Here is a 23,723-nt window from a genome sequence, read left to right on the forward strand (position 1 = left end):
TGAGCAAAGAAATAACTGCTGCTTTTCATTAGTTGTGGTAAAATATACCTCACATGAAATTTACCATCGGAGCCATTTGCAAGTGCAGTGGCATTAAGTACGTTCACATTGTTGTGCTTCCATCTCCGGAACGCTTCACCTTGGCAAAACTGAAACTCTGTCCCCATTAAACACTAATTCCACGTTGCCCCTCCCCCAGCCCCTGGCAACCACCATTCTACTCTGTGTCGCTCTATGAACTGGACGATTCTAGGCATCTCACATGAGCACAGTCGTACAGCATTTGTCTTTTTTGTGACTGGCTTATTTCACTTGACGTAATGTTCTCAAAGTTCATCCGTGTCGTAGCAGGTGTCAGAATTCCCTTCCTTTTCAAAGCTGAATGACATTCCACTGTAAGGATGGACCACATTTTGTTTATCCAATCATCCTTTAATGGACACATGGGTTGTTTCCTTCTTTCGACTGGAGAATTAACACCGAGTTCAGACCAGGAGTCTCACGCCTGGTACCAGAGCTCTGACACTATGTATGGGGAGTCAGTGGGCGAGCCTCAGAGAGGTCAGCTTGGTGACTTGCCCAGTGTCACTTGCCCAGGGCAGGATTCAGATTCAGGCAGCACAACTGCTGGAATCTTTCTACAACCTGGACTATGATTCTGTACAAAACAAGAGTGTGATTCACAGCAACTTCAATGAAGGGATAAAACCATCTGGATATAGAAGCTCAGACTTACGAGACCCAAACTGGTAAATGGGCAAGGAACACAATCGGACATTCAAGCAAAGGAAAAATGTATGCAAAATGTTTAAGGTAATTAGCAGTTAAAGAACTGCAATGTTCAATGGTAGACTGACTTTTATTCATCCAGTTAGCAAGGATTTCATACAAGTAATAACACCCAATGGTGCAAACATGCACGGAGTGAGAGACATGGGCTGTGGGCATGCAAGTGGGTGCATTTCTGGGGAAAGCAATTTGGCAGTAAGTGTCATGATTTTGAAAAATGTTAAAACCTTGACCCCATAATGCCATCTCTGGATGGCATTACAAAGATGTTCACCAAACACGATTTACAGTAAAGCAAACAGAAAACCTAAATGCCCAATAAAAAGGAAATTAGCTACACAAATTAACCATTACATTGTGTATTACGAGCCATTAAAAGTAATTAATGAAGAGTAATGATTACTCATAAAACGTTAGGTGAAAAAAGGATTCCAAATAACTGCTATCGTATAACTATACATGGAGAAAACTGTCTAAATAGATAGGGAACAGAAAGCAATAATCCTTAACATTAATGGTAAGTGGCAACTGGGGGGTAAGACCAGAGGGAAAAACTTTTTCCTTCTCTTGATTTTCTGACTTTTTTTTGTATTTGGGCGATGATACTTTTACGAGAAAACACAGTATATATATTTAAAAACTTGAAAACACCCCCCATCTCTCCTTGAAGCATCTCATTCATTTGATGGTGCTTCCTCAGACAGCCTCAGAACGGCCTCTTTCCGAGGGACCCCTCACGCCTGGTTTATTCTGTTCTCTTGCTCTCTGTTTCTGTGGGTGTTCAGTTCAATTCACCTCCATTTGGTGTAAGGCACACAGTAAAGTACCCACACTGTGCAGAGATGTCTGGTTTGAGCTCACACAGAGGGGAGAGAGGGTGGGATACAGAGATGCACAGACATAATCCCCTCCCTCGTAAGCTCAGGGTTTAACAGAAGAGCCAGACAGACAACCAGTGTCCCGTAATCCAAAAATAATGGAAAAGGTGCCCCCAAAGAGGCCCAAGTAACCTTCTATGGATATTCAAGGGATGAAGGAGTTCTGAAGTTCTGATTGGGGAAACTGGGATAGTTGAGCTGGGAAGCAGAGTAGAAGAAAGGGCATCCCTGGTAGGGGGTGTGCAGACTGCAACAGCAAAGGCCCAGTGGAGCAGCAGGTTTCAGGGGATGGCGTCCAGGATAATAAGCACCCAGGTGAGTTTATGGTAGAGAAAGAAAAGTGAGGCTAGATCAGTGGGGGCCTTGTGTGCCAGGCTAAGGAAATCGGGCTCTCTTCTATAAACAGGGAGAACCTCCAAAGGGCCTGAAGGAGAGGAAGACAGACTCCTTAAGGAGGGTCCAATTTTTCCACTGTTTATGGGGCAGGGCACGGCTCACAGTTGGGCTCGTAGCAGATACAGATAAAGGGATTCTAACTCCACAAATCAGACCCACAAACAAAACAGCGATTCCAGAACTGGGCCCCCATTCTGGGGCTTTAACTGACCTTTGTCCTGCACCAGCACCTCGAGCTCTTCCCTAACACCGTCGTACCAGCTGGTGATGTCCACGTGCAGGGAGTAGTCGCAGCAGGATTTCGTGTCCGCCGCTTCATGCCATTTCTCGAAGGAGGTCAGCAGGCTGGACCCAGGTTCAGGGACAACATGGTCAACTGGGACAGAAACATATGTGTCACATTCCAAGATGCTGAGGACCCAAATCAACCCAGTGGTAGCCTCTTCACTGCCGTCATCACCATCATTATCTCCAGTGTTAGCGTAATCGTCGTGACCTTCCCTATCCCCCCCATCACCACCATCACCGTGACCATTATCATCATCACCACCACTTACATCATCAAGATGAGCATCCTCGTCATCACCATTCCCACCATCAACATCAACACTGCCATCGCTGTCACCATCATTATCATAGCCGTCAGCAGTGACATGGTCACCACCATCTTTAGTCTTCATTACCACCACTGTCCCCACCACTGTTACCGTCATTTCATCCTCCTCCTCGTCGTCACCATCACCATCATTATCATGACTGTTTATTGAATGTTTCGGATGTGTCAGATACCGCCACAAGGGCTTTATATAAATTATCTCATTAAATCCTCGCAACTACCCCGTGAAGAGAATAAAAACATCCCCATTTGACAGATGAGGAAACTCAGGCTCAAAGAGGGTGAAAACCTTGTCCAAGGTCACACAACTAGTAAGCAGTACGGAGAAGATTCCCAGAGTCCTGTCAGCTGCAGAGTCTGGACCCTTTCCCGCTACTCCATGCTGCCTTCGTGGGCATAGAACGCCAAGGCGAAAAGCACCTAAAAGAATATGAACTTCATCATCCCTTTTTCCAATAAAGTCTTAAATGTAAAGCAGATCAAAGGGGAGACAACTGTCTTTTAAACCTCACTGGGCTCGCACATCCCTCTAGCTCCCACCCTTTTTCTAACATCCACCCTTCACGGCCAGACGTCTGTAAAGAGCAGTCTCTGCTCCCCACTCCCGCTCACTCCTCCACCCACCGAGAGCATCAGCCTTTTTAGGCTTAGCATCAGCTAATTTGACCTTCCAGTCCTCACTCTACTTGACCTCTCAGAAACCAGTGAATCACTCCCTCCTTCTTTAAACTCGCTCCTCCCTGGCTTTCTGGCTTTTTGTCCCACTTCTGTGGCCATTTTTTCCTTGAAGACTCTTCCTCCTCTACTTGACCATTAAGTGATCAAACTCCTTACGACTTGGCCCTAGAACTTTTCTTTCTACGTGGCTGCTCATTCAAATGTATCCCCCCCTCTCAGCCACAGGATTCTGAACTCTCCACTAGGATGACTCAAGATGAGAATGTCCAGAACCTCATGCCACATCGTCCCCTCCCCGACCCCACTGGCAAAGCTGGTCCCCCACCCCCGCCCCAGAATGGTAAGGATATCGCCTCACCATTCTAAAAGCTAGAAGCCAAGGGGTTACTCTTTACCCTTCGCTTCCCTCATGCACCTCCATTGCTGATCCATCACCACTGCTGATTTCCCTCTGATACGTCACTGGAGCTGTCCACATCTGTCCACCTCCTGGTCACACTCCTAGTCCAAGCCACCCTCAACTCTCAGCTGAACAACTGCAACCACCTCCCACTGGTCTAGTCACATTCAACCTGGGCCACTCTATCCAGGTCTCTTTAAAACAATCACATCACTCCCTTGCTTAACATCCCTCAATGGCTGCTCATCACCCATACAAAAAAGACCAAATTCTGACCTTGGCCATCAAGGCCCAGTACCATCCTCTCCTCCCAGCCTTATCTCACAGGATTCCAGCCCTCAATCTCCGACCTTTGCCTCCTAGGCCTCTTTCAATTTCTTAAACGCAAGATGTGTTCCCCCACCACAGGGCCTTTGCATGTGCTGTTCCCTCTTCCTGGAGCTCTGCTCCCCTACACCCTCTTCACCCAGTTAACTCCCACTCATCCTTCAGATCGATGCACAAATGCCACTTCTTCAGGGAAGCCTCCCCGAGCACAGCTCAAAGCACTGTGCCCCTTTCTTCTGTAGCACTAATCCGCGTATAGTCATTTGTGTGGGTGGTTAGTGACTCCCCATGGACTGTGAGGCCCTGGAGAATAAGCATCATGGCTGCTTTGTTCCTTCTCTTCCCCACCACCTAGCACAGTGCCTGGTGCAGAGCAACCCTCAATAAATATCTATTAAATGAAGAAATGGGGTGGGGACTCAGAACCTCCCTGCACCCCCCCCCCCACACCTCCTAACTGTGGTTCTCACGGTGACTTCATAGGCTCTTGGTGCTCCATGAAACATACTTTGAAAACCACCCTTGTATAGATGGGGAAGATGAGGCCCATGGGGTTGGTGGAGGGGTCCCCCAGGGGTTTCACAGCTGGTGATGGAAAAAGAGCCAAGGGGAACTCCAGGGATCCCGATTCTTCATCCAGGGCTCTGTCCTCTACCTCACACAGGTCCCCTGAGCCTGGAACTTCCATCTCCAGCTCTCAGAATATCCCAGCTCCTGTTCCCAAAGCACTTACCACCATATGCCATGCACTATGTTAAGGAGCCACATGTATGGGCTGGGGGGCACATTACGAAGTCCACGTTACTGACGAGGAAGCTGAGGCTCACAGAGGCTTAACACTGCCCAGTGGTGTGGCTGCTGAGTGGCCGTGGCCAGTGCAACCCCTGGCAGCTAGGATCCAAGCCCCGAATCTGGGCTCCTCCCACGTTCCTAACCAGCAGACACAGGGCTGCTTTTTGGAAAAGGGATCAGAGCGGTGCTTGCCTCCTGAGCTGGGCCATACCCTCCTGGCTCAGGGGGACGGGAACTCTGATACATGAGCTCTGCTCACAGTGGCCAACTCCAGCCAGCGTGAACCTCCAGAGGAACTCTTCGGTGGGGAGAGATGGGCAGGGTTGGGACCAGCTCAGGGACAAGCCACCTAGATGTGGAGTCTAACTATTGAAAGAACATTTCAAATACACTGCTGCCTATTTAATCAAAACTGCTTATTAAAATGGAATCCAAACAAAAGCTCTGTTGGGTTAAAAAAAAAAAATACAACAATCTGGCTGCAAAGGGCAGTAGAGGAAGAGTCCAGCATCCCAGACAGACCACTGTGGTAGATGGCGTTATTTGTCCACAGTTCTTCTTTCCCCTCCCACCCTCACCATGGTTCACTGTGGACAGAATGCAATTTCAGGGACTTTGCGCTTGGCCGTGTGATTTGCTTTGACCAACAGAACACAGGGCTGAAGTCACAGTGTGTAGGTGAAGAAATGAGGCGGTAAGAGGAGGAGCAATTTTCTCCCAGACACTGCCTGCACTTCTGCCTTCCACTTGGAGAAGAGCACGGTTGAGTTGATCATTGGATCCAGAATGGGAGAGCCATGGTACCCCCTCCCCAAAGCCAACCCACAGCCTAAAGCAGACTCACACCAGTCCTGCTCCTATCCCTGTGGACCCTTGAATAAGAAAAACAAGTGTTTGCTTGAAGTTTGGGGGCTGTTTGTTATGCAGCATTATCACAGCATTACGGCAGCAACACTGTCTAACACAACCACTTCCCAGCCGCGTAACCTTCAGCAACTTATCTCACCTCTCTGAGCCCTTACAGCCCCATCTGTCATAACAACATCTACGTCACTGGTTCCAAAACTTTAGCCACCTGCGCACCAGGTACCCTGAGCAAAGTGCCTGGTGTTACTCAAGATGCGGGGGATGCATTAGAGATGTCACAGCCTATGCCCTAAGGCAGGGGTACGACTCACTGATCATCGTGGTCCCTCCTGCCAGTGCTGCCTTGGTCCCTTGGAAGAAGTCATCAGCGGCCGTCATCCCCTGGGAGGGCTTCTGCAGGTACGTGTTGACATCGATACCTCCGGGAATAACCATCCGCCCATTGGCCTCAATGGTCTTCACTCCACCGGGAACAATTAAGTTCTCTCCTATTTGCCTGGGCACAAACAACAGAGACGGACTTCGGTTCTTAAAAGAAAAACAAAATGGCTGTCAACCGTGCAGCTTCAGTTCCATTAGATAAACATTTCTGAGGCAGGTCCTACGCAGGCCACTGGGTGAACAGAGATAACTGAGGCAGGGTCCCTGCCCTCCAGGGGCTCACAGCCTAATGAGGAGGAAAGGCATGTAAAGCAGATGGTTACAATCCAGTTCATACAGGGCGTGGGGAGCGCAAGGTGGGCCATTTCACCAGCCTGGTTATCTGGGGGGGCTTCCAGGGGGAGGCAGTGGCAGAGCTGAATCCAACAGCAGTGAGACCAGCATCGGTATCGAGTGGCAAAGGGTTCTCTGAACAGCCCGACACTCCAGAGCACTTCACACACTTTTGGCAACTGCTTTGGGGACACAGAGGTAAGCGATGGGGGGGAAGCAGTGAAAAGTCCCCTTAGCTCTGCAAGTCTTCAGAGACAGGGCTGTGAAGTGAACTGTGACACCCCAAAGTCTATATTTTGAAGTCCTAACCCCCTAGCCCTTCACAATGTGACTGAATTTGGAGAGAAGGCCTTTAAAGGGGTCATTACCTTAAAACGAGGCTGTTAGGGTGGACCCTGACCCAATCTGACTGGTGTCTTTATGAGAAGAGGAGATTAGGACACAGACATGCAGAGAGAGGACCATGTGAGGACACAGGGAGAAGACGGCCGTCTATAAGCCAAGGAGAGAGGCCTCAGAAGAAACCAACCTGCCCACACCCTGATCTCAGACATCCAGCCTTCAGAACTGCGAGAAACAAGTATCTGTTGTTTAAACCTCCGAGTCTGTGGACTTTGTTATGTCAGCCCCCGCAAACTGATACTGACAGGCAACCTGGGTTCTCATTTGCAACAGTCATGAGCACCAGCCTCCGGAAAGCTTCTTAAGCCCCCGTAAAACCTGCCATGAGGGAATCACACGGCGGGTGGCAGAGCTCTCCTAGGCAGGCTGACCAACACTTTTGTTTCCCCACGTGCTTGGTGCCTGGAAACTTCCTCTAGAAGGAGGGCAAATTCCAAAAGCTGGGAAACGAGGAAGAAGAGCCTAGGAATTTCAAAGCCTTGCCCCTGCGGTGTCTGCTGTGTCTTACGTGTTGGAACCAGAGTCAGGTGACGTATCCCTCACCAGGGTGGGGTGAGGGAGGCTCAGCCAGACCAGGACAGATTCAACAGCTCCTCGGTCAGTGCCCGGCTGAGACCACTACATCTGACCACGAGCAATTTTTATTTAAAAAAGAAATCCAGTTGTTCTAAACTCTTGGGATGTGGCCCCAATATTAGTTTTTCTAAGTTACCTAAAAACACCAGTAATGAAGACATAGGAAAATATTCCTTCAGTGACCGCAATGTCAGGCCCCAAACAGAAACCACTCGCAGGTGCGAAAGCTCCTTGCTTTTCTGGACTCCTGGGCCGGCTGGTCCAGGCACGTCGGGGCACAGAAGTGACGGGGCTCTACCTGGGGCTCTTCCACAGAACTGGAGCATCGCACACTGTCTACCCTGAAACCAGAAACTGGTCTAGTCCAAGCGCAGTGCCAGGGCCATGGCGAGCCCCAGGAAACGTCAGCATTTCTGCCAATTCCACCAGCACTACAACTGCGGCCGCTGCTGCTTCTAATCGCCACCCCACTCCCTCCGTAATTCCCATCGTCATGTACAGAATCCTGCCTGGTCCAATCTTCTCACCGTCCATCTCCAAGCTCATGGCCATGTGCCAGGAGCTGAAGGGAATGGGGTTCAGAGAAGTCACCCCCAAGCTTTACACCAAGAGCAGTGAACCGCTATTGAGCACCAACTATAGGATTCCCTTCTAATAAGCCCTTCACCGATGGTCTCACTTGCGCTCACACTAGCTTCTAAAGAAGACGGGGTGATGTTCAGAATGCGTAGCACTGGCAAAGGAACGGGCTCAGCCCAATGAGAACGGGCATGCGCAGACACTCGGCACAGCCCAATCTGATCCCGGTCTGTGACTCAGCCGCCACACCGCGGTGCCGAAAGTTCTACAGCTCAGGGCCATTCTTACTTAGCAGGCAGATCATCGCCTATTAACAAACCCTCTCTAATCCCCTGCCAACAACCTGTGAGGGAGGAAGTATTCACATTCTGCAAAAGAGGAAAACGGAACCCGGGGCGGGGCGGTGACTTATCGAAGGCCACGCAGCAAGTCAGCGCTGGATCTGGATTCAAGTCCAGTGTCTCCAAGTCTAGTATCAGGCTCTGCCCACCAAGCTCGGCTGTCTCCCTGCTTCCCTTCTGCAGAAGCAGCAGATTCTCCCCGAACTGGGATTAAACTAAATGGAACCCCGCCCCCCATGAATTAGGAGGAAGACTCCCTGAATGGTTCTCCGCGGCAGTGTGCATGGAAGGAAAGGGAGGAGAGGAAGGAAGCCGGAGAAGCAGACCCCTGCCCTTACCCCAACGCCACCCTCACCATCACTCAGAGGAAAGTCCTGCGCCATCAGCATCTGATTCCCCAGCGCTTAGCCAATTGGATGGAGCCCTCGATGAATCATAACGGATTCTGCACAAACCCGGCCGAACAGCTTTCAGTAAAACTTGGCGAATGGCCGCACAATGAAAGGATTCTTGGGGTTTAGTCAAAGTGAAGGGAAATAACCGAGCCTCCTCATGCCAAGCGGTCCCTCAGGCTCTCCCCGCTTCCACACCTCCTTCTCAGTCAGCGGGGACCCGTGCCCCACGTGACCATCTGAAGACCCTGCAAGACATTCAGGCACAGACACTCGCTCTGCTTAATAAGGCAGGAAAAGCAGCACCAGTGCTTAGAAAGCTTTTCAGCAACAGGGTTAAAAGTAAAAGGCGTCTCCCACTAAGAGAAGCGGACAAATATTGAATTTACGGAAACTGCCTATTTCCTGAATACCCTGGGTGGCCTAAGTCCTAAGTCTCCAGGTGTTCACACAGCCTTCCAACCTCCAACTCTGTGTCGCTGCTGGGAATGGTGGTCCCATGAAAGGGTTCTCCACGTCTCTTTGTCCCCAGGACCCCAGAGGCCCCGCATAAGTGGGGAACTCGGTGCCGATTGGTTGTGCCTTATCTAAGCAGTGGTGACTTAGAAACCTCACTTTATCATGCATCTCACCACACCCCACCCCACCCCCTGCCTCTATCTCCTTTCTGGTTCCAGGCTGTACCCTGGCTGAGATCGAGGTCCCCACCATCTGATGTGTCAGTGTTTGTATGTTACACTCACTTCAACACTCCAGGGTCCCATCCATCCTTGGCATTGTGCCAGGTCCCTGGCTGGGAGGCAATAAGGCAAGACCCCTCGTCAGGGGCAAATGCACAACCGGGGGGAGAGGCGGCCAGCACAGGGGGAGCGGTAGCCAGTACAGAGGAAGAGCCTGGGCTCCGGAAGGCTTCCTGGAGGAGGAGCCACACAAGCTGGGCCCATAGGACAAACAGGAGTTGGGGCGCAGGGGCATGAAACGAGAATGGGGGGAGGGGCAAGGCATTTCCGGCAGAGAATTTATGGGTGCAAGGTTGTTCCCAGGTGAGAGTGCTTGGCAAGTTCTGCAAACATCAAGTTTTCAGTGGGGCTGGAAAGAGTGAGCTGGGCAGTGGGGGGAATGAACTGGAGGAGCTGAGGCCTGAGTTGGCCCAGAAATGGTCAGATCCATCCAGGACTAGGGGTGGGGGCAGGCAGAGGGAGGCAGGGGAGGGCTCAATGCTGCCTTGAGCACCTACTCTTCACAGGGTCTTTGCACAGATGGTCTCTTAATGATCATGACAATCCACAGCCTCCTCCTCTCCCCTCCTCACCATCTTCATCATTGTCATCAGTGCATACATGGCCCCAGGATGGGCCCACCAATAGACCCCACTCCTGCTTGAGCGTGGCCTTGCTCACACCCCCTCTGCCTTTCCTTCCAATGCCAGCTGCCCAAACTGGATCCTGAGATGGTCTCTGACTCTACTCTCCCAGACTCCAGAAGAAGAGGCCGAGCAGCAGATGGTAAAATGTGGAAACCACATAAAAACCACTGTCTGGTGTTATGTACTGAATTGTGTCCCCCAAATCCACATACTGAAGCCCCAATACCTCCGAATGTGACTGTGCTTGGAAATAAGGTGTTTAAACAGGTAATTAAGTTAAAATGAGGCTGCTAGGTCGGAGGTCCTAATGCAACAGGGCTGACGTCCTTATAAGAGGAAGAGAAACCGGAGGCACATGCACAGAGCAAAGGCCACGTGAGCACACAGCAAGAAGACGGCTGTCTGCAAGCCAGGGAGAGAGGCCTCAGGAGAAACCATCCTGCTGGCACCTTGATCCTGGCCTTCAGCCTCCAGAACTGGGAGAAATAAATTTCTGTTGTGTAGGCCATGCCATCTGGGGTATTGTGTTATGGCAGCCCAGACAGACTAACACACTTGGGAGGTCCTAGCAGGGCTGAAGGGGCAGCCAATGGGGAGGAGGCAAAGGAGAGCTCCAGTCCCAAGGCATGTCTTCCCTTTAAATGCCAAGGCTCTGCCTGGGGGCTAAACATGACTCCTTCTCTCCCAGGCCCCTCCACCCAATTCCAGAAATTCTGGGCAGGTAGAAAAAAGAGCTGTGAATCAGTCAGATGAGCTAGGTTGGAATCGAGGCCTTGCCCCTAACTCATTCTGCAACGTGGGACAGCCACTTAACCCCATGCCCCCCCCCAAGAACAGAAGAGGGGCCAGCCTGTGTACTTCACAGCCTCTGTGGGCATCGTGGCCTGTGTGAGCGCCGTGGCAGGGAGCCTGGTGCGGTCACGGGGCGCTCAACAAACACGAGCCCCTTCTACAGCCATGGTTTGCACCTCCCCACATCTCTCCATCCCTGAGAGTCACAAGAGCTGGCACATTCATTCTGGGGCAGAACACCAGCCTTCCAGTCCCTCTAAGGGCCAGGCAGCCTAGGGAGACGGGCTTCTTAAAAGGTCTGTTTGGTCAACCCACTTTATGAGTCCATCTTCCAGGTAGACATCGGCATAGAAGGACTGGTCATCGTTGATGATTCGTCCACCCTTGATGAGGAGTCGGTCACTCTGAAAAGCCAAGCAAAGTAGTAAATGTCATTAGAGAAGAGCCAGGAAATGTTTCTTTTCTTTCTAACTTCTAACATAAAAATTTTCAACTCTTTTCTAAAGTAATGGTATTAAAAAGCCCCCTGTGAACCTTCACCCAGATTCTTTAAATACTTCACCATTCTCCTTTCACCTCCAAACACGTTAGCTTTGTTTTTGCTGAGATATTATAAAGCAAATCCCAAATATCATATAATTTCACCTATAAATACTTTAGTACATGATCTCTAACTGTTAAATATAATAAAACTCAATTTAGAGACATTTTAAAAGACAGTGAAATGACCAAAACATAAATGCAACTCCCCCAGAAAAACTCCAATCAACGTTCTGATGTTTTTCTCCCATTTCCCTCTATTTTCCATGCTTGTGATTCTAGCACACATAGCCATTCACTCACCCATGCACCCATTAGATACCAGCCGATTGCCTCGGCTCCAAGCCCAGGGCCAGGCCCTGATGAGCCAGGGTAGAATGAGCTCTCATGGAGCTGATGAGGGAGAGACAGAGGTTTAACAAATCCTGGGAGTAGGTGGGGTTCCAAAAGGGGAGAAGTATAGGGTGCCCACCGTGGCCACAAAGTAAAAGGGCTGCCAACCTTATTAAACGTCAGGTAAGGCAAGCTCAGATCGAGAAAATAATTCTAGATAAGCTGGACCAAACAAAGGGTGGGGGAGAAGGCCAGTATGGTGAGTGCTGAGTGTCTGGGCAGAGAAATGGTGTGCCAGGTCCCAGAGGCAGCAAGGGATGTAGCAAATTCTAGGAGCTAAAAAGAAAACACGATTGTCCTTTTTTGCATTTTACCATAACCATAATTTTTAAGTGGCTACAAAATATTCCATTTTATGGATGCACAATAGATTGTTAATTTCCCCCATTGTTCTTTTTAATGTTTCACAATGATAAATACTGCTATAATGAACATCTTTACGCACAAAGCTTTTCCCTGAATTTGTACTATTTGTTAGGCTAAATTCTCAGAAATGTAACAACTGAGTCAAACAGTATAAACCTTGCTTTCAGCCCTTGATAAATATGACCAGACTGCTTTCCAAAAGTACCTCCCCAATTTGCCATCCCGAGACCACCAAAACACCCTTGGTTATCATTAATATTTGTTAATTTGCATTTCTTGGAGGCTGAGAATTTTTTTTTGCCACGTGCACATTTACTATTTGTATTATCTCCTAGCTGGAGATGGGGTGATGGATAAAACACAGCTTCTGCCCTTAAGCCCCACCCTTTGGGCAGGAAGACAGACAGGAAACAGACAGCAACGATTCAGGGTAGCCACCTCAGAAGGAGTGTCTTGCATGGGTTCCCCTGGAGGCAGAACCTGAGACAAGGATTTAGAGGCAAGCAGTGATTCTGGGAGGTTATTCCAGGAAGTGGAGTGAGGGAAGCAGGCACTGATCTGGCTAACACTGTGAGTAACCGGGGCTTGATCCCGCCGGGACACTCTTAGGAACCCTCTATCACAGAATGTGCCTCAGATCCGTGCCAGTGGTCCCACAGCATTGACCACGAGAGGAAGGCAGAGGATGCTGTGCAAGCCCGAAAAAGAAGGGTTTCACCCAAACTCAGGAATCAGGCAAGGCTTGCTGAGCAGACACAGAGCACGTAGCCTGCTGCTCAGAACCCTCCAGCGGGTTCTTGTCGCAGTATATTTTCCCCAGAGTGAAAGCCAAGTCAGCGAGACCTTATTTAATCTGGAATCCTACTATGTAGGCAAAATTCACTCTCTCATTTGATTCAGGTCTCTGCTCAGTGTCACTTACCTGCCCTGTTTGGAACACCTTACACAGCTGCCCTGCCTACAGACCCCTCACCTCTTACCCACTTTATGTTTACATAGTACTTAATATAGTATATCTGACATAGTCTCTATTTACATGTTTGTTTAAAAATGTGACTTGTCCCACTGACATCAGAGCTGTGGTGTGTTACCCCACTGGCTGTGTCAGGCACAACTCACAGGGGACCAATCATAGACACGTTGCTGTGGATGGATGGCACCACCTAGAGTTGTCCCTGCAGTTTCTTAAGAGACTTAGCTCCATGGGGGCAGAGATTTCATCTATTTTCTTCATTGCTGCATCTCTGACACTTTGGACGCAGCCTGGCAGGATGGATGGATGGATGGATGGATGGATGGATGGATGGATGGATGCCTGAACTAATTCTTGAAGGATGAATAGGTGAAGATGGAGAGAAAAGGCATCACAGCCGTAAGACAAAGAACTATGAGCCACGAGCCAAGCAAGAGAAGTATGTCCTGTTCTCGAGGAGAAGGGTCTCTGGAGGAAGGGGCTTCAAGCTCAGTCACTCCCAGGGCCGACAACCTCCCTCTTAGCCATAAGACTGAAGCCAGGACCTAGGGAAAGAGGCATGGGCCCTGCATATCCAGAAGCAGAGACACGCTGGTGTGCAGGTTTCCCCGGACACCAGAAAGCAGGAAACTGATTCACCGGCAGCTGGTGCTTGGCTTCTGGAACATGGCCTCCCATAGGCAGCCTTCTGCCTTGTCACATTTAACAGAGGGCTTTTCAGGCTCGTCCTGAAAGGTGGTATTTAATGCGCTGCACGCCAGAAGATCAGCCCCGCCCTGCTCTGCCCTTCCCAGAATCAGATGTTCAAATCCACGCCCCCTCTCTACCAACTACCAGCAGACACTGTGGGCAGCTACCGCCAGGGTCCCGGCTCTTTCTGTTCTCAGGGGCCAGCATGTTTCTAGAAATTAAGCCCACCAGAAGGCAAGAGCTGATGTGGCTTTTTTCTTTTCTTCCTTAAAGTTAGTACTGTGTTTGCCTTTTAACTGGCACTTTCAAAACCGTGTTCTTTGGAACTCTAGCCCAGAGGGGTTTTGTTAGAGGCTGAGCCCAAAGGAGATCCCCAGGGGTAGTGAGTTTAGAAAATTCTGGGTTAAACAGAAGCAAAGATCGTTTTTATGTCAGGAATTCCCAGATCCTTTACTCTGCTGACGTGTAATGTGAATATTCAAGAGGGGAGCTGAGTTTGATCTCTTCCAAATTTAGACCCTTTCATTTTGCGAGACATTTGACAAAGGGACTCCTCCTCAGAAGACACCTTAGGAAATGTGCTTTACGACAGTGACGCTCTCCACGCCTGGTTGTGCTGAGTGGTTCTTGTGGAATGTGAGGTCTAGTCAACCTCAGATGGAAATGGGGCTCGAGATGAGCTGAACTCTCAAGTTCACACAACCAATAGGCGTGGAGGTTAGACCCAAGGTTTCCTGACTTCCTGTCCAGCATTCGCTCCAGCAAACACACTTTTGTCACGTTTTTAAACATGTTCACCCTGTAGAATCCATGACATGCCATAATCAGATGCAATTTAGAAAGAACCTGAGGACCTAGCTCTCCAGGATTCCCCTTCTTCGTGCAGGAAGTGTGAGTGTGAAAGCCTAAAGAACCATCCCTTCCCCAAACAGTGAATTTTATGATACATAACTTTTAAGAATTTAATAAAAGTCATACATTTAAAAGAAAAAAAAAATACCCTGCCTCTCCCAGGATTACCAAGAGGAGCAAAATAGTCGACAGATATGAACAGTGACGAACTCCGTACAAAATTCACCGTTTAAATACCTTGAAAGAAAATGAACTATCTCATTAAAAACTCAACAGAAATCAAACAGCAAGGGTGTGCCAGAGACCGCCCATTCCTTCCAGGGTGACAGCAGTGACCTAAAGAGACCTATGCTCAGCATGGCTCACGTCCTTGGATCAGTGTTGTACAACAATAAAATGCCCAGAGTCAGACAGATGCAGTTTCCGATTCTTGCCCATTTGCTAGCCACATAACGTAACCTCTCCAAGCCTCAGCTTCCTCATCTATAAACTGGAGATAACTGTCCCTGCCTCACAGGGCTGTGGGAGAACCCCACGGGGTACATATATAAAGCGCTTTGCCCACGCCCTCCAGTGGTGACTACTCAGCAGAGTTACACGTTGTTTATTCTGTGCCATTTTCTGTAGCAGGAACTACAATAAATATTTGCTTAAGGAAAGAATATGTGCAGCTAAAAGAAATAGTTTTTGTCCTTAAGGAGGTCTCAGGCCAGTGGGGGAGACTGAGTCATAACCAGACCTTTGCACTCCAGTGTGGGAAGGGCTGGGACAGAGGGGTGGTGGGAGCAGAGGAGGCCTCCACTCCAGCCCTTCCAGGGGAATCATGCCTATTCTGAGCTTGAAGAATGAGTAGGAATTAGCCACATGGCAAAGGAGAGAAGAGATTGCAGAGAGAGGGAATGGCGGGGCAAAGGTACGGGGCTTGGGGGAGCCTGGTGTGCTTGGGGGTCTGTAAGTGGTTTCCTTGGCTGAAGTACGACCTCAGGGTGGGCAGGCTGGAGAGGCAAGCAGGTGCTGGCTCATGGGGACTCTAATGCCAGGAGCTGGGGCGAGGCTAGGCTGGTGTCGATGCTAATGAAAGGGCTTTCATCACGGAAGAACTCAAACCTACAAAAGTTTCTGAACTGAAGCATCACCCAAAAACTGGGCAGAAGTGGAAGAAGAGAAACTGATAACCTTTACATTTTCCTCCAAGCGGGGATTTCTCAATAAGAGTAGGCGTCAGCCAGGTTTACAAAATGTATGAAGAGTCTTAAAATTGTTCACGACTTTTTTTTTTTGCGGTACGCGGGCCTCTCACTGTCGCGGCCTCTCCCGCTGCGGAGCACAGGCTCCGGACGCACAGGCTCAGCGGCCATGGCTCACGGGCCCAGCCACTCTGCGGCATGTGGGATCTTCCTGGACCGGGGCACGAACCCGTGTCCCCTGCATTGGCAGGCGGACTCTCAACCACTGCGCCACCAGGGAAGCCCTTGTTCACGACTTTTGACCTAGAAATCTAATGCTGAGAATTTGTCTTCAGGAAAATATCCCAAACAGAGTCAAAGGATTATACACAAAGAGGTGAACCAGAATTACAGACAACCTTGCAACCACACCACTAATGGGGTGACATACAGCTACTAAAATATTCTCCAGGGATATTTAAGGATAAATAACAGCACTAGACAATAAAATGTTAGGTGGGAAAGCAAAATACCAAACTCTCCACAAGGTAGATCTTTCTGGTAGTTCTTGACCTGAGGTGCCTCCCTATGTCCCCGTGGCCCCTTGCACACACCTCCCCAACAATACTCATCACACCATGGTCACTGTTCAAGTGCCCATCTCCTGCTGGGCTGGACACCCCTCCACGTCCAGGACAGCCCTGTGTGAGTCATCTCCAAATCCCCAGGGACCAGGCATAAACCTTACACAGTGTTTAGCAAGTGTTTGCTGAGTGGGAGGAGAGCGGGTGATAGCCAGGAGGCAGGAAGAGAGGGACGGAGAAAAAGAGAGTGTTTGAAATGACAGAGGGAGTGAGGATAGAAGAGGAAAGTGAGATGAAGGAGTGATAAAAGGGAAGGGAATATGAAGGAAAGCGGGAAGAATGAAAGGGAGGAAAGGGGGAGGGGAGAAATAAAGAAAAAAGGAGGAAAGAGTAGACTGACAGATCAGAAACCTCTCTTCTCTGCTTTCAGAATTCCCTGAAAGCCTAACCCTGTGGCTTGGGAATAGAAGCCTGCTTAATGCAAAGCCTGTCTAATACAGATGAGGCTGGAAGGCCTTCTCACAAGGGGCCCACCTAAACCTCATCACTTCTCTATTGCCAAATATCCTGGGAGTCAGAGGAGTATCCCAGAGAAGGGAAGGCCTTCTTCTCCAAACCTACCATTAATCTCCACTCCAGCCCAACCGGGAGGAAAGAGCCGGTGTTGGCGGGATGCCTTTGCTCTCTTCACAAACATTAACTGCTATGTTGAGTGCCGCTTACAAAAATGAACCTTTAAAGCTTCAGACATTCTTACCCACACAACAGCAAAATAAACAACAGTCGGCCTCAACTAGGAGGGGAGGTCTGGATCACAGTGCATCTTTTGCATCACTGTCTGTCCCTGAGCGAAGCATGACGCCTCCCTGCATTCTGTTCTCCCTCCTTTCCTGCATGGTGGGAATAAAGTCGGTCGTTTCCAATCCAAAGTCAGAGGAGTAGAAAACTCATTACGGTCTGCGGAGCCTCGGGAGAAAAAAGAGGTGCTACTCTCACCAAACCAACAACTTACCCCCAAATCACTAGTTTAGCAACCTTGGCTCTCTGAAAAACTGTAGAGAACAAAAGCTGTTATTACAGAGACAGAGAAAGGCAGTGACTTTATCATCAAGGAGAAGATGTTTGATCTGGGTTCTGAAATATGAGAAGTTCATGAAGCCGAAAAACGGAGGAGAAGGAGAACAGTCCAGCAAAATAAATAGTATATACACAGCAGTGTTCTGCAGTTTCCAGGTTCCACGCTGTAAATGAGGAAAGCAAAGGGGAATGTCGTGCTGTCCGTGGTCCTGAAACACCACTGGGCACTGGGACAGCGAGGTTTCTCCAAACCCTGGGACCCTGTCCCTCTCCCTCCTACCTCACCCCGGCTTGGAGTTCCTCACGGCTTTTCTTTCTCAGCTCACAGGCATATCTGTAATCTTTACATCGCCATGGAACAAAAACAATCGTAGATTATGTTTCACAATGTATGTAGTTGGTTTCAAATACATTTCACTCTGAGTGCCACCCTATCAATACTTTAATTATCCCACCCAGGAAGTTGTGGGGAGGGCATGTGACACTCCCATGTGCCCTCTCCTGCGATGCTTCACTAATACACACATCGGAATCTGGGGTCAGTGAATGAATGAGTGCCAAAAACGGATCTCAGAGGTCTGGCCTTCACACGAAAAGGGCAGCTTCGTCCCGGGGCTGCAGGTGCACACAGATTCTGATGAGGCTGCCTGATTTCTCCGTGGGAAGGGGCTCAGAGAAATTAAACTAAAAGTTACTCCTGGAAAGATGAAGAATATCTTCCTCTCCAAAGGGCAAGTGTGAAAACGAGTCTCAAAAAGATAAGGGAAGCCGCATTTGGTAGAAATGTGCTTGCCCATGCATTGAGTGCAGGTGAAACGGCTTTCTCGTAAGGCAAGGAGATGTCAAGGTGAGTTCTGAAAGTTATTAGTCCTTCAGACTCTACAAGTCACTGACACTAAGGCTCACGCTGCAACTCAAACATTCAATAGGACAGGTAGGCACACCCCTCACTCATGCAAGTACAACTCACAACATGGCACCAGAGCCTAGATAATCCTGAAAATCCACTGGGATTGTCTGCTAAAAACTCCAATCCAGGTGTTTTTGTCAAGATTTTCATTTGCCAGATCTAGTTTATGGGCCAGGAATTTGTTATTAACAAACATCTAGGATATTCTTGATGGAGACCCTCTGTGGTAGATTGTGTTATTTCTTTCACAATCCTTCCTGCCTTCCCACACTTGCCATGCTCCAATGTGGGTGCAGGGCTCTCTCAGCCGCACTGACTGTGGGTGTGCCTACTTGAGTTGCTTTGACCAACAGAATGAGAGTGGATGTGACTGCACCAGTCTGAGCACGAGCTTTTAAGAGGCAGGTGGGTTCCTGCTCCATTTCTTGAGAGTCCATCCTCCACCATGAAAACCACAGGACCCAAGGAATGGTGTCTCCTTCAGTCTGAGTCCCAGAATGAGATGCTATGAGGAGCATGCCTGACCCAAAAAGAAGCCTGAAGATAAATCTAGCTAAGCCCCCCTAAGCCTCTGCCACCCGCAGACCTGCGAACAACAAACAACTATTTGTTATTGTAAGCCACAGAATTACAAGGTTGTTTGTTACGTGGCATTATTGCATCAAAGCGAATTGATACACCATCCAAATTCTGTGCTGGGACTCACAGCCACAGTGATTGCTGTCTGAGAGATTTTCCAGCTCAAATACTTCATAAACCCAGGACTCTGTTCCTGCCTTTCATGACCAGAGCCCCCTTCCTCCCTGGCTCCGCTCACAGATCGCCCAACCAGACTCCTTGCGCTGGCAAGTGCTGCCCAGAGTGCAGCTGCACACTCTTATTATTTATTCACAGAAACCCAGTCCATTTGCCTTTGACTCTGCCTCAGGGGACGGCCTGTCAGCCGGTGGTGCTTTGCCACACTTTTCAGGAAAGCAACCCTGGAAGTGGCAACAGGCCTGAGATTGAATATAACGAGCACACATTTGTTCCCACCCGCATGGGTCAAGGACACAGTGGCATTTTCCTCCTTCATGAATCAGAAATACAGGAGGGCGGGCTTCCCTGGTGGCGCAGTGGTTGGGAGTCCGCCTGCCGATGCAGGGGACGCGGGTTCGTGCCCCGGTCCGGGAAGATCCCACATGTCGTGGAGCGGCTGGGCCCGTGAGCCATGGCCGCTGAGCCTGCGCGTCCGGAAGCCTGTGCTCCGCAGCGGGAGAGGCCACAACAGTGAGAGGCCCGCGTATCGCAAAACAAACAAACAAAGAAATACAGGAGGTCCCCATGGATTGCAGGCCTTTTCTGTGAGCTCAGGCCCAGTTCCATGACAACTGCAATTTTAACAGCGAGATTTCAAGCTCCATTGTACCTGACAGACATTCAGGAAATATTCCCTGACGGAGTATCTGGCGTTAAAATAACACACCTCTATCATGACCCCAGGAGTGGGCAAGGTCTTCAGGCTCCCTACAGAAGGATGATGCTAGCTAAATCTGTACATACGTGTAGACCCATTTCTGCATTTTTTCATCTCTGCCTTTTACCTTATATAAAGCAATCTGAACAGGAATCCTTTGCCTTCAAGAAAACCACATTCCTGAGTACACACTAAGTATCACTTCTGCATTACATGGGTTTTCATTTTTAATTCTGAAGTCACCTTAAGAAGTGGGTATTATTGCTACAAATAAGGAAGCTCAGAGAAGGGAAGTGATTCTGCCCAAGGTCACACAGCTAGGACATGGTGGAGTCAGATATGAACCTAGTCACCTGGTACCTACAAAGTGACAGCCCAGCATCCCGCGGTAGTTATCCCGGTGTTCTCCTCACTCTACCTAGTTAAGATGTCTGAGCCTCAGTTCCTTCCTTTGAAAAACGGGCATAAGCAGAAATAGACCATACATCTCAAGCCCATTCCCAGTGCCATGCACCTCACCGGTCCTTCTGACAGGATTGTTGCGACTGTGGCCAAAAGGAGTAAGGCAGATTAAAGGGCTCTGGAAGTTGGAAAGGGCTCTCCAGCATTAAGACATTCAAGGCAGAGCCCTGTTCACCTGATAAACACTGACAACGCCTCCTGTAAGCCAGATGCTTCTGCAACTATTATCTCATTCAATACTCATTTAACAAAGAGGCAGCGCTGTCTGCTGGTTAAGGACATGGCAGTAGAGGCCAGAACACCTGAGCTCTAATCGGGTCCCACACTTACTACCCTTGTGCCTTAGGCACGTTTACCTCTCTGTGCTTCAGTGTTCCATCTATAATGCAGAGCGTGGTTTTGAAAGTAAAATGAATTAATGCGTGGACAGAGCTCAGTGCCTGATTTTTAAAGTCTTCCCATTGTGGGGAGATAAGTCTCATGCAAATGCCCAGTTCCATCTTCAGCTTCTCTCTAACCTCTCACATCCCAAACCCAACTCTTTTGTAGACCTTGCTGCATCTGCTCCATTGTTCTCATACCCCCCTGCTGATTTCCACCTCCCACAGCACCTGCTCCAGGTCAGCCCTCCCCACCTGTCTCCCTGCTGCCTGCCTTGTCCCCTCCACACGACAGCCAGTGACCTTTCTGGTCACAAATGCAACTATGTCGTGCCTCTCCTTAAACCCTTCACCAGCCTGTCCTCACACGTAGGACAAAGTATGCCCTCCCAGGCTCTTTCTGGCCTGACCCCTGCCCTCTCCTGGCCTTGTGCTATGCTCGTATACTCACACTATATTCTGGCTCTCTGAGCTGCACTTTCACACCCTGTGCCTTTGTCTGTGGCATCTGCTACCTGGATTTCTTGCAACTCACCTTGTCAGGGGCAGTGTCCTGCTTCCAGGAACATGTGCTTACCTCCTGGAGTTCCTAAAGTGTAAGGCTTGCACCCTTATTAGCATTGTTTCCCAACTGCACAGAACTTCATCTATTGGCTCATTTTTATATGTCCATTTCCCGCATGAGACTATGAGATCCTTCACCCCAGAGACTACAGCTTGTTCCCACACAGCTTCTTAGCTGGGTGACCTGTGGCAATAACTTAATCTCTGTGTTTCAGTTGTTTTTAGTTTTTTTTCTATTAGTGCAGCTAATCAAAGTACCCAACTCACAGGATTACTTAAGATAAGTAAAAGCTCACGACACAATGAATACCAGCCTATGAAGCCCAATGCTCTATGCTGAATGTTCTGTGCATTTGAGGAAGCTGGGAAAAGTTTCCATTGCTTTTATCAGTTTCTCAAAGGAGTCTAAAGTATTTAAAAAGTATTTAAAAAGTATTTTAAAAAGTATTTAAAAATACTTTAAAAAGTATTTAAACCAGTTTAAAAGGTGCCCAATAATTAAAGTTTTATTTTGGATCCATTTTGTTCTACATGCTCAGAAATAAAGGACAGCAAAAAGAAAAAAAGCAGAAAAGAAAGGGAAAAAAGAGAAAAAAGGAGAGAAAAATCCAAACACTGTACTTGGAAATTGCAGTAAAGAACTGGGGCTATTTTGGAAAAGAGAAGGTCCTAAGTGACTGAGAAATATTGTCCAGAGCCTCTAGGAATATCAGTGTGGAAGAGGAAACCTGTGAAAAATTCTGAGGGCAAAAGGTAGACTCTCCCTCTACATACAAAAGACTTTCCAACAACACAGCTGTCCAAGAGTAAAGCAGGCTGCTGTGTAAAGTGGTGAGATCTCCCTGCCACTGGAGGTGGGCAAGGAGAGGGTACTTGCAATTCCTACACTAGAGGGGAGACTGGGGGTGGGGAAGAAGCAATGGACACTCCTTTCTGCCGCCTCAAATGCACAAACACAGAAAAATTTACATAATTTAAAAGGTTCCTTTCAACTTTGAGGTTGTATAAGTCAAATATTTGCTTCGGATTTAATCCCTAAGGGGCTATGAATATGGTCTGATACAAAGTACACGGTAGCATAATTTGGGGACAGGTACAAAATCTCGAACAGCCACCTCTTTGCTTTATGCAATTCTGCATCAGAACCGTGGAGTTTTCCCATGGAATTGACCCCAAGTTCTAACACCAAGCAGTTATTCGGTCAAGACCCTGGGGAAATGTGTACTTTAATGATTCAACATATATATATGGAAGACTCCTCTTGTAGAAGCTTGCTTTCAGTGTGAAATGCAGTGAAGCCCATTAATATGCCAGGCCTGCCTTCTCCCCACTGCCAAAGTACCACTTGGGAAGTCTTTATTTTTTACCTCCAGAAACCCTTCATGCCACCCTCATCTCCTTCTGGATGGTAACTACCTAAATGCTAAATCCATGGATAGGACATTTGTTAAGGTCAAATGCAAGAGTGTCTTAAGACCTCACTCAGCAAAGATGCAAAGCTTGCAATCTAGTGGTTTTTGTTTGTTTGTTTGTTTGTTTTGCGGTACGCGGGCCTTTCACTGTTGTAGCCTCTCCTGTTGCGGAGCACAGGCTCCGGACACGCAGGCCCAGCGGCCACGGCTCACGGGCCCAGCCGCTCCGTGGCATGTGGGATCCTCCCGGACCGGGGCACGAACCCGCGTCCCCTGCATCGGCAGGCGGACTCCCAACCACTGCGCCACCAGGGAAGCCCTGCAATCTAGTTTTTATTCATCCACTCACAGAATATGGAGTCCCTGCTATGAGTCACCAATGCATAAGAGTGCTCCTGAGGAGATGCTGAGGAAAAGTAGATGTTGTCCCAATCCTCCAAGTGTGCGCAGTCAAGTGGACAAACCAAAGTTACCCAAGTGGGATTGCACCTGGGGCACAGGCCCAAGGAAGGAGTAGGAAGCTGAAACTTCATACGTCCATAGCCATCACTTCCCTCCTATTACCTGTTTACTCTTGTTTTCTAGACCAGCCTCTCTGTGAAGTATCCTAGATCCCATTCCATTTCCTAAGCCACCAATTCAGAGTTGTCTTTTCTCACTAAGAGCAAAGTTAGGATTTGGTCTTTGCATCTCTCTACGGCAATGAATCTCAACCTTTCTGTGTTCAGGACATAGTTACAAATGGTGTAAAAATTTGCAGCAGTCTTGAAGGGATTAAAGACATAAAACACCACCAAATGAGTCAGCAGCAATCACGACCATGTCATCCCAACTACTGTGACTGTGTCCGTCTCAGAGGGCCTTCCGTGTCTCCTTAATTGAACCTGCTTACTCTTCAGCACCATGGCGCTGCGCTGTCCACTGCCCTGACCCTGTTCTCTTATATGCTCAAGGGGCAAAGTCTTCTGATGTCCCCTTTCCATTACAAGAGCT

General features: G+C 48.8%; 1 protein-coding gene across 2 annotated transcripts in view; it reads right to left on the reverse strand.

Annotated features, from left to right (window-relative positions):
* The window catches only part of CRMP1 (collapsin response mediator protein 1), a 68,543-nt gene that overhangs the window by 33,658 nt on the left and 11,162 nt on the right, over positions 1 to 23,723 (reverse strand). For both annotated transcript variants that reach the window (XM_029235321.1, XM_029235322.1), the window contains exons 2-4: positions 11,221 to 11,309; positions 6,055 to 6,239; positions 2,275 to 2,439 (exon numbers count right to left, since the gene is read on the reverse strand). In XM_029235321.1, coding sequence (XP_029091154.1) covers positions 2,275 to 2,439; positions 6,055 to 6,239; positions 11,221 to 11,309 — 439 coding nt within the window. The remainder of the gene's footprint in view (positions 1 to 2,274; positions 2,440 to 6,054; positions 6,240 to 11,220; positions 11,310 to 23,723) is intronic.

Source organism: Monodon monoceros, unplaced genomic scaffold, assembly GCF_005190385.1.
Source record: "Monodon monoceros isolate NGI ecotype Baffin Bay Population unplaced genomic scaffold, NGI_Narwhal_1 Super_Scaffold_20, whole genome shotgun sequence".
NCBI classification, from domain to species: Eukaryota; Metazoa; Chordata; class Mammalia; order Artiodactyla; family Monodontidae; genus Monodon; species Monodon monoceros.